Source organism: Egretta garzetta, unplaced genomic scaffold (genome assembly GCF_000687185.1).
Source record: "Egretta garzetta isolate BGI_Z169 unplaced genomic scaffold, ASM68718v1 scaffold215, whole genome shotgun sequence".
Classification (NCBI taxonomy): Eukaryota; Metazoa; Chordata; class Aves; order Pelecaniformes; family Ardeidae; genus Egretta; species Egretta garzetta.
This window is the reverse complement of record NW_009259719.1, coordinates 3,120,418-3,131,549: the sequence shown is the minus strand read 5'-3', so window position 1 is coordinate 3,131,549 and position 11,132 is coordinate 3,120,418. Positions and strand designations below refer to the sequence as shown.

At 36.4% G+C, this 11,132-nt stretch overlaps 1 protein-coding gene across 1 annotated transcript; it reads right to left on the bottom strand.

Annotated features, from left to right (window-relative positions):
• Window positions 1-2,111: 2,111 nt before the first annotated feature.
• HESX1 (HESX homeobox 1) lies at window positions 2,112-4,080 on the bottom strand. The gene is made up of 4 exons (XM_009639322.1): window positions 3,867-4,080; window positions 3,562-3,767; window positions 3,160-3,261; window positions 2,112-2,210 (listed from the first exon to the last, which is right to left on the bottom strand). The coding sequence occupies exons 1-4, from the start codon at window positions 4,078-4,080 to the stop codon at window positions 2,112-2,114; spliced, it is 621 nt and encodes a 206-aa protein (XP_009637617.1).
• Between the last annotated feature and the right edge of the window lie 7,052 nt (window positions 4,081-11,132).

Genomic DNA, 11,132 nt, shown 5'->3' with positions numbered 1-11,132 from the left:
CTTAGGCATCAATCTGTACAGATTAGTGTAATCTGTTGCTGCTGGAAACCTTGTTTCCAACAGTAAAGTCAACAATAGTTTCAAATTACCTTCAATAAGGTTAAGCTATAGGCAATCTATGTTTTGAGGTGAGAAGAAAAACAAAATAGAGCTCATGCATTCTCAATATTGTCTTTACTTTTACCAGATCAGGTAGGTATTTGAATTGAGATTCCAATTTCTCTAAAAACGATTCCTAATGGATTTGGCTCCACTTAAATTGCTTTATTTATGAATGTTCTCTCAAGTATTTTTGAATGCAGGATACAACAGAAGTACAGTTAGTAATGCTATTTCCTAAATCCAACAAAGCATGAGTAATTAACGATTCAATATTGGATAAAAGTTTGTTACTTTCACACTGAAATAGGATTTCCAGGAGCAAAGATAAACAATTCAAGATTTTAGAGATTCTGTAAGTATGAAGGCAACAAGCCCATGAAGTTAGGGACACAACATGGCAAAACCTGTAGTCTGGTTCTAAAGTTATGCAGCTTTTCAGTAATATTTTTCAGAGAATATAGAAATGTGTTTTATTTCAACTCTTATATCTCAACCTATTTTCCAAATATCAACTAAGAACTGAAGTCAGATCATCCTTCCCTTTAGCTTTTTCTGATATGAGACTACATAAAATTAAGTTTTTTCTATCACCCCTTTTCTCAAACTTACCTTTCATTCTATAGGACAGCAGACATCATGGATACAAGCATCAGGAAAGGAAGAGCAATACTTGGTTTGTTCATGATATAACAGTTATGATGTTCTGTCATAAAATGTTAAACTACCTGCATTTCACAATATCTTGCAAACATTCAACAAAGCAACTGAAATGTATAGAGATGACCTAAGAAAGAACACAAACCGAAGGAAAAGCAGAGCATATTAGAAGAGATATAGGAATCAAAAACTGTCTGGAAGCAGTAGATAGGTCTTTCAAATTTTAACACCTACCTCTTCCAGAGACTATACTACATTGAAAGTAATATGCCAAAAAGAAAATCTATTGTCATTCTATTATTATTAAACAAGAAAGTGCAAGTGAGGAACAACCTAACTGTATTTGCACTACTAAAACACTACAAGCATCTATGGAATTTTTTCCCCTCTTTTTTGCTATTTACATTTAGCCTATATTAACAATGATATGCTGACTTCTGTGTCTTCAGTGTCCTATCTGACTTCATAGAAGCTCAAGTGTCAGACTGCGGATGAGCCCGGTGGTTACAGTTATTTCAGATTTACACAAAATGATTTTTTGTATATACAGCTGGGCCCCCGTAGAATGTATCTCCAGTAAGTAACACAGGCTGAAGCCTCAGTGAAAGACTTCAAGCAAGTGCTTAAAGCTCTGCTGAACAAGGAACAGTGGAATCCCATACTTACAGTTTTGTCTTACATCATGGTCATGAGGCTTTTTTTTTTTTTGTATAATGCTCTCCTTATGCATAGGACTTCAGGAAAAATATCAAATAGGAGTATAATTAACTTTCACATACTGTTTGATAAAAATGAATTCAACACCCTAAAATTAATGGCAGTGATCTGGATATCTGGTCTGGTCCCAACTGATTTGATCCTGTGAAATGCTGTGTTCTGTCATTAAAAGATAATGAGGGCAACTTCCACAACTGGAACGCTTATACTGACAAAAGGAGATATCCAAGGTGAAGCATTAAACAGGCAAATATCCTAAATTCATTAATTAACATTATTTTTAAAACCATGAAGCTTTGTTAAGTCATCTTCAGTTAAGATGCAGTAATTCATACTAACTGAAAATCTTGTGTAACCTAGGGTTTGGATATTTTTTTTTGTTAACTGCAAAAATATCTAAACTTTTCTGAAAATACTTATTGAAATATATATGAAAAGTTCACTGTTCCCACAAAAAGTAGATTTTAGTATTACTTCAAGTATTTACAGTTTATTTGAATGAAAATTACGATAATCTTTCAAATCTGAGGATAAAATCATAGTTAATATATCAACATTACTTAATACAAGTTATGAAAATTCCAGTAATTCTTCGTGTTCTGTTGCAGTACCGTGACAGCAAACCATTCTTCTTTCTACTCTAGCAGGCTGGAGGTGAAAGTATTTTTCACCATCAGAAACTGAGATTCTCGGTGTGATCTTTTCAGCTTTGCACGACGGTTCTGGAACCAAATCTAAAATGGAAAGAAAAGGCATGTTTTTCAGAAATATAGCACTGTAAGCAGAATAAACCTTGAAACTCAAAAATACACAACTTTACAGTGTTTTGTGTAATGACAGTAGTTTGGAAGTTCAATACAAATTTAAGATCTGCACATGATGACATGCAACCACACCACAGAGGAAGAAAATAATACCCCCACCTTAATTGGAAGGCGAGGACCAGCTTCACTGTAATTAATACAAAAAATAATATGACCTTCAGTGACACTGAATCAGACCCTGGAAGGTCCTGAGCAGCTGGAATTCACACACAAGTCTTAAGGTGTTATTTCTTCAGCTGCTTAATTAATCTCAGCATCAAGCTTCCCATCAAAGCCCCAAGACTTATATCAAAAGCTTAATAAACATCAAGATGAGGTCCAAATTCTAATGTTTACGGTATGCTTATCACACTGGACTACCTGGAAATCAATAATTAAAATCCCTGAGTAGATTTTGCTTTTGGCCAGATGAAGACACAGGCTAAAACATGGGTTTAACACATGTATGCTCTACTGTGACAGTCTCACAAAACACTTAAGACATTCATACAAATTATTTCAGTATTTGTTTCAAATTTGTTTTTCAGATGTGGTGACAAGCATAATACAAACATGACTTCAAAACATGGAAGCAAATGCTCAAGTTCTACACATGATAACTACAGATTAATATTTCCATGATATCTGCTCTGTTATAAGTGAGAAATATCCATTAATGCTATGGAAGGTTTAAGATTTCAGAAGTAATTCAGTGGCTTCCATTTCACAAATAATTGAAGGCATACCACACTTATAAATGTACATGGTTTTAAATTGAGATCATTAAAATTATTGCTTCTGCTGTCAAACTACTCATTTATATAACCAGAGAGTACATATAGATGTAATTACAGAAAAGTTCAAATAAATTTCTCATTACCTGGATCCTGTCTTCATCTAAATCTAATTTTCGAGCTAGCTCTTCTCTCATATCAATGCCAGGGTAGGAGTTCATTTTAAAAACATTTTCCAAGACTTCAATCTGAGGAGATTAAAATACACTTGTTGAATAGTTATAACTACCTTCGTAGGAGTAACAAAGAAAATAAATAGAAAGAACAGTTTAGTTTGTTCAACAGGAGACTTTGAGCAGCATTTGCACAATTCTGATTCCATGCATAAACACAGGTCTGATGAAATTAGCAACATTACTGTTAATTTACACTAGTTCCCAATTACATTTCTCTTTGCAGAGGTACATCACAGTGAATTAGTCAGCTTCTACCAACATTTTACTAAGCTATATTGTTATTAATTTATTAAATACTAAGAAAATCCCTACCTGGTTTCTAGTGAATGCAGTTCTTGGTCTTCTACCCCTGTACCAGCTCAATTCTCGTTTGAAAGATAGCCTTTCAGCGACTGAAAAATATTTTTCACATTTCAAAACTCTTTCCTCTTGCACTGGATTACTGTTAGTATGAAATAATGGATTTTCATAGCAAACAACAGGGATTTGCAGATGAGGATTACTGTCATCACCAAAAACTAGAAAAAGCAAGCAAACAAAAGCTTCAATTTATTGGTTTTCAGTAAAACATGAAAATATATACACTTTTAAAGGAGTAAAAGCTTGAGAGGACTTACCCAAGTTGGTGTATGCATCCATCCATGGTCTGTGAGGTTTCACAGCTGGAATGCCATCTTTTTTCTGCTCCAGTCCCAAAATACTTTCAATGGAAAACGAGCACTGTGTTGTTTTGTTTTCTACCAAACCAGATACTTTCTGAAGATTCTGAGACGCTGATGTATTAGCAGCACATAGGGATGTACTTGCCATGCTTTCACCTTCAGCCAGCATAGCATGTATACTGTACTTGCATTTCTTCACAAGTCCTCCTTATAGCTATGTTGACAAGGGGGTTGGAATTGCAACGTCATTAATTAAATCTTTTATTAGAAAGTTTTAGCATGTCAATGAAAAGTCTCCCACCAAGAGGCACGAGGAGTTAATTGTTTATTTGTTTGCAAGTAATTAGCAACTAATGGTGACACTAGGGGGGCCACCAAGAGGGACAAAAAGTGTTATCTCTCCTAACCAGAACATCGACTTAACTTTCTCAAAAGAAGCTGTGCACAAATATAGTACTTTTCTTTTATTTGAAATCATTAATGTATAAAATCAGTTTTTTTAAAAACTTTATACTCTAATGGACTCCACTTACCTAAACATAGCAGCATGATAGGAAACCAGTCAAGTAATAAGTAATCTCATTTAAGTGAATTTCCTTCCAAGGAAATTTAAAAAATAATCTCTTAATGCTATTAGGGTAATCCCGATGAAAATGCCTCTGTTTTTTCATATGCATATGTAATGGTGAACGTGGTCAATAAAACAACAATAGCTTTTGGCATAAGGCACTGTGCAGTGGGTTGGCAATGTTGTCAAAGCTCAGTGTAATTGCCTTCCAAGTGCCTGGATTAGTTAACAGGAACAGTTGCACCAACTATTTTAAATAATTCATGCATTCATTTTTCTTATTAAAATAACTTTGCTGCAGCTTTTTTGAAACATACCATACGTGAAATTTCCTGATCATTCTTTACAACATAAAACCAAAACTTCAAGTAATAGAAGCAGTACACTCAAATTTACTAGCTTTAAAACATCCTTTTACTGCTAAATCTTCCTCCCTTCTTGCAGGTTTATAGAAGTTTATTTAACTCCTACAGCACAAACACTTAAAATGACAAAAAAATCACGAGTAATGGGAAGAAAGGAGGTAAAGGTTTTGTAATGAAGTTCAAAGTTTGGAAACAGAATTCTGATTTCATTCATTATAAAGAAAGTACTGACTATAACATTTTTATATTCAAGGTCATCTTTCAGCCACACAGCAGTTTACATGTCACGTGTTCAAAAACAGCTTTTGGTTCAGGATAACCTCTCTGCAGATTCCTCCTTTTCTTATTTTGAACAAAGCTTTATTTTAGAACATATAAAAATGAAAATAATATTTTAATTTCAGGATGCAAAAGTTACCCTTCTTAAATAAAACTTTTAATTTGGGGCACATGCGCACATAGGACTGTGTGCTTTTAGAGGAAAAATCTGGCCCTCTCTTTTTTTCTTGGTTTACTGTTTTTCTGAGAGATTCTGTGTAATCTGTTACACTTACATGGCTAACAGCTAATATTAGGGAAATTAACAGCACCTCCACTTTGATTTTCTGTACATTTGTAAACAACCCAAGACTAACCTTTAGGAATAGATAGAAGCAGGAAAATTGCTAAGGAAATGGCAGAGTCTAGAATTCGCAATACTGTACTGAGTGAGATTCTACAGAGAAAAAAGCAATCCATGTGGCTTTATATCAGCAGGATGTTCAGCTGAAGAATGTTGACTTACTGGACTGACTTTGTCTTGTGCAATGAGATTGTTGGCAAACCAAACTATCCACAAGAATGACAATTCAAGATGTGATCTTACCAAGGACACCTTATCAGCACACATCAATGGATCCTGAAGCGGCATCAGTGTAACTGCAATGACCACCTGCAAGCTGAGCTCCAACCGTCACTTAACAGCTTCAGCAACCACAAAGTGTAGACACACAAAAAAGCCATGAGGACCTATGTATGAAAGCACTGCTTGCTGGAACATTTGGTGAACTAGAGGTCAGTGGGAAACAGTGTAAGCAAGGGCCTCACAGCCCTTTTAGTTTCAGGACAGCTGTTCCCAACAAGGCAACCCATGACCTTAACAGCAACAGGACTCCCTTTCTTGACTGCAGGCGGTTATTTTGAGTATTCAGACTGCACATCAGATACAGAGGTTATGAAAGAGATATCGCAAAGCCTCTTATATAGCAGTGATTGGTAGATCAGTTTTCTGCCTCTACAGTCTCTACATGGAACACCAGTTTAAAAAAAATTTTTAAAAATTCCCACAAAACACATTAAGTCAAAAAGAAAACAATACATCTCCTTCTGTACTGAACTTGGAGCTGTTCACCAATTTCTCTGTCCCAAAGAGATGAAAAGCATGATCACTGATAGACGGCCTCTTGAATCCAGAAACCAACATGGACTTTAATAATACAAAAAGCCTCTTAATGATCATAATATAAATAGCTAGTTTCCAAATAGAGCCCACTGCTTTGTTTTGGTTTTTGTTTTTGTTTTTTTTAAACAATTTAAAAATACTAACACAAGCACTGATACAGAACACATTTCATAAAATATTTATTCCTCCTGGATGAATATGAATGAAATTAACCTAAGCCACACAGCTGAGACTCAGATTACCACATACTTCAAGTCTCCAAGTGGTAAATACCTTCACAGACATTCTCTTCAGGAAGATATCAAAAACTACCAATAAAAACAGGCATATGCGGTGGTAAGAGACACATTTCTAAGAGGCATGTATCTTCCCAAACCTAACCATTAAGTTAACCAAGTAATTATAACTTCTTTTTAGTCTCTCCGAGATTGTGGAAGATGGAAAAAAAACTTTTTCAGAGTAGTTTCCTTTTAATTCTCAGTCAGAAACACTCATTCTTTCAGAGTTTTTAAATGACATTCAGGGAAAAGAGATCTTGGTAGCTCTCAGAAAGAATGTTCATAAAATAGGCCAAAACCAGTTAACTCATTGGCTAGGCACAGGTCAGACGCTCATCAAGTACTGCCATCTGGTGTTGAGCCCCCCCCCCAGCCGTTAAGTTCGTTCAGCAGTATTATCAGAGTAAGTAACTGTGTTACTATCAAAAGAATCATATTACATTCATTTGCTCAATGTTGAATTGGATTAGACCTGTGGACTGCAATGCGGTCACTGGAACACGTCAAAACTCTTGTTTTTCAACAGAGTTCATGGCTGCAACTGCGTATAGGACCAGGAAGTACCAATTCAGTAGTTCACAAGGTAGATGCTCACACTATGCTCTCTAATTTCTGTGAAATTCAGTGAAATTGAAACACCATATATCTAAGAGACCTTTATAATGCTAATGCAGCTACACATAACTGTTAAAAAAAGTTTCACAAGAAAAGAGAACTTATTCTAAAGATAAGAAGTCTGCATTATACCAAAATTCCATTACATCCCTGAATGTGTTCAAGGTCAGGCTGGATGGGCTTTGAGTGACTTCATCCAGTGAAAGATACTCAAAGGGGCATTGGAACTAGATGATCTTTAAAGGGCCCTTCCAACCCAAACCATTCTATCATTCTAAACCAACATATATGTAGAGATAAATCTACTGGGAAGTCTGGCTGAAGGTCTAGCATTCAAACATCGTTAGATTCCTTTGAACAGAAGTTTGCTTAGTAGTAGAAGAACGCTATTTGTTATCAAGATAAACAGTCAAACCTTTCTGTACAAAATGAGGAAGAAAATATATTTTCCACAGGGCAGAAAACTGAAGTATTAGGTCCAAGAACACCTGATAGTAAAGAACCAGATTAAATTTCTAGGAATTCCCACTGAAAGTGTAAATAGACCTTGAGCCTTCACTCAAAAACTATATGGCATTATTTTGGCCCACTAGAAATGATCAATACTTCCCTTGCAACCCACATGAAATTACCTAAGGAGTTTTAGCTAAATACTATTATAGGGGCAATTAGAGTAATACAACAAACATTAAGTTGAAAATCCTAAGTAATCAATAGTAGAAGACATCAATGCTCCTTGGATATGCAAATGCAATCCTCTTAGAGCGTCACATACTTGATGCGGCAGCAAACTAATCTCCCTTTCAGGTTTTGCACCACTGTTTTTTTGCCCAGGGACAGTAGAGTTCATCTGTTTAAGTAGATGAAGCTCTTATTCTTTAGAGATGTGAAGCCTTTAAGGACTCTGTTTATATCAGCTGAAGAGACCACACCAGGAGTTCTTGGCTTTGGTCTGAAACCCCAGTGCTTACTGTTGCTACCTTTTGCCATTGTCACCCATTGCTACTCCACCGGCGGGTCACCTTTCACAATAGCCTGTGCAGTATTTTCAGCTTTTTAAAAAGGTATAAATGGTATGTATAATCTTTCTTGATTACTTATAACACTCAAAAAAAATGCCTTTCATCTCACCTTTACCACAGCTTCTGTACCCAACTGCACCAGTGTTTCACCACCTCAGATATTCTGCTACATGTAGCTTCCTTTCAAATGTTTTGAACATGAATAAAAAGATTATATTTAAAGCCACCTTAAAAACAAAAGGTTTTTTTTAGGCAAGAATACCTCAAAACTGTTAATACCAGTTTTCAGAAAAGCAGCTAGCTATTTCTTGGCTGAGGTAAAAGCTATTTTGACCCAGGGAGATTAAGTGAACACAGATAAATTCAAGGTAAATCCAAGGGTGGCACTAGGAAAACTCTGAGAAACAGTGTGTTAAACAGCACGTAACATGCAAATAAAGCCTACCTTATCCAGACAGCTATTTTCACCCTCCAGCAGAGGCAAAATGTTCACTCCATTAGGGGACACATCTGGAATCCTGTGAAGACCTGTTGGCTGCTCTTCTCCCTGTTTACATTGTGCCAAGTGTTAGTTCCCCACACTTTTAATAAGGCCTCTTAGCAAGTATTTTGCAGAAAAAAAGAAAAAACAAACCCCACAAATCCAAAAACCCAAACAAAGAAATAAAATCACACACTAACAAAAAGCCTACAATGCTGAAAAAAGTGTAACACTAAAAAAACCCCTTATTAGAGGGTTCAGAGGGATTCTTCAACTCATTACTATCGAATCTCAACTGTTGCTGTCACATTTGTATCTCAAATAAAACTTTTGGATGCCTTGTAACATTTGTAAAAAAAGTAAGAACAAGACTAGTAATATCTCACAGAATGTTTCAACATAAGGCATCTATTAAAAAAGCTAAGTACTAATTCAAAGAACCCCTGGTATACTACAAAATTATTAGAAAGGCCTCCCTCTTGCTGCTAAAGCAAACCAAATCATTAAACTGAATCACCAAGGTCAACAGAAACAAGACACAATTTTACGCTACATGCCAGCTGAGATACCAAAGCAGAGTTCTGCATATTAAAGGCATGTTTTTTAGTGTTTTGGTTTTTCTTCTATAAAACACGTAACTCTCAAAGAGCTGTTCTCTATTCATAGCAGCTCAGGAAATGCTTTTTTTTCTTCTGCCACTTACAGCTGTAAATATACAAAGCTAACTAAAACCAATGCCATTTAAAGTTACAACCTTCCTGAATTCTGCTAGGGAAGTGTATCCCATAGTACAAAACAGAGAGCATTTCTTACAGAAGACTGCTGGAAAACTTAGTGACAAGTTAACTGATCTCAAAACCAGAAAGCTACACACATATGCATAGGTCATGAGCCAGTGCTGATGTTCTGTCACGTCTAAGATAACTCTATATTATTACCCTCATATGGCAGGGGAAGAGAGCAGCAGTATGACTTGCTTCAGTCAGGTGAGTCACCAGCTGAGCTGGTAAATGAACTGACTGAACCGAGTTGCAACTTTGAAATTTCCTCACCCCTCCCTACAAAAAAAAAAAACACCTCAAAAATCTTGAATTGTTTGTTACTGAATACTAGCCTTTTCCTCTATCTGCTTTTAAAGGTAAAATGTGATCTGACACAACGTAAAGGTCGGTTTCCATAGCAAGACTGCACAATAGTTAATAATTTGCTCTGCTGGATGACTTTGTGTACTTTCTAATCTGGTTTTATACTAGGTTCACCTGGCCCCAAAAAGGCAAGGCCAGCAACGGAACAGCCTCTTTTCTTTTTTATCTGTAACAATAAATGTATCTTAAAAGTTACCGATCTTCTGTTAAAATGCAGACATGAAATATCATCAAGCAATTTCATAGTTGAACCAGTTTGCAAATTCAAACATGCTGTACAATTTGGTTTTGCTTTTGTTAGTTTTAAGAGTGAGAATTTTATACACCCTATTGTTTGACACACTGTAGATTTTAATCTGCTTTTAAATGCATGGAAATTTAGATGGATCTTCTTGATTAGCAGTTTGTACATATTCAACGCCTCTTAAGAGACCTACTCATAAAATATGAATTGCTTAACCTGCAGGAATTATTTAAAGTACAATAATTTTGGTCAAAACATACTAATCACAGAGGGCAATTCAAGAATACGCTCTTTTTAAAACAGTACACAATGATTGATTCAATTCCACTAAACCCTCACAGTAGTTTTAAGCATTTAAAATTGGCCACCAACCTATAGCACTAAGTTTATCCAATATAAGAAAGTAGGGGGTCCATTAGAACTGATTATATTCTTGCTCCTGAAGGGAAAAATACATGGTCTGTGGCGGTTTTGGTTTTTTAAGACACAAGCAGGAACACCAGGTTCTCCAGCTGAACTTGGTAACAAAAACCACTAGGTCATTAGGGTTAGAAATACTTTCTTGATAAAAGCCCTGGTGGATGGTGGTGACAGACATGACAGGGATAAAAAGACTTCTCAAAAGGGATGCTCTAGGTAACATCAAAAGATGCTTCCATCATGACAGTGACACAACAGCCTTAGTCCCACTGTGGTTTTGCCCCCAAGAGAATTGTCTTTCTGTTCTGAGAAAAGAGCAACAGCCAGAACAAACGCAAACAAGGCCAGGAAGGCGTACCGATTTGTAACACGGAGCATGTAACTGCAAACGCAAAAACAAAAGAAAAAAAAAAACCACGTTTGCTTGCTTTTTGCCAGTAACTTCGCTTAACAACCATCATCCATCCACGGCACCGCTGGACAGACACCTCGGCATGTGGAAACGTCCCTTTCGGCCTCTGCTGCCCACTCACCTCCCTGAGCTGGGGGCGGCGCGACGCAGCGGGTGACGGGGCGCTCCCCCGAGAAGCGGGAGCCGATCTGACGGCCAAAGGCCCCTCTTCCCCGCCCCTCAAAAAAAAA

Coding starts and splice junctions, on each gene's coding strand:
- HESX1 (XM_009639322.1), bottom strand. CDS start 4,080: ATGCTGGCTGAAGGTGAAAGCATGGCAAGTACATCCCTATGTGCTGCT. Junction 3,262..3,561: donor CTGCATTCACTAGAAACCAG/GTAGGGATTTTC, acceptor TAATCTCCTCAG/ATTGAAGTCTTGGAAAATGT. Junction 2,211..3,159: donor TAGATGAAGACAGGATCCAG/GTAATGAGAAAT, acceptor TTTCCATTTTAG/ATTTGGTTCCAGAACCGTCG.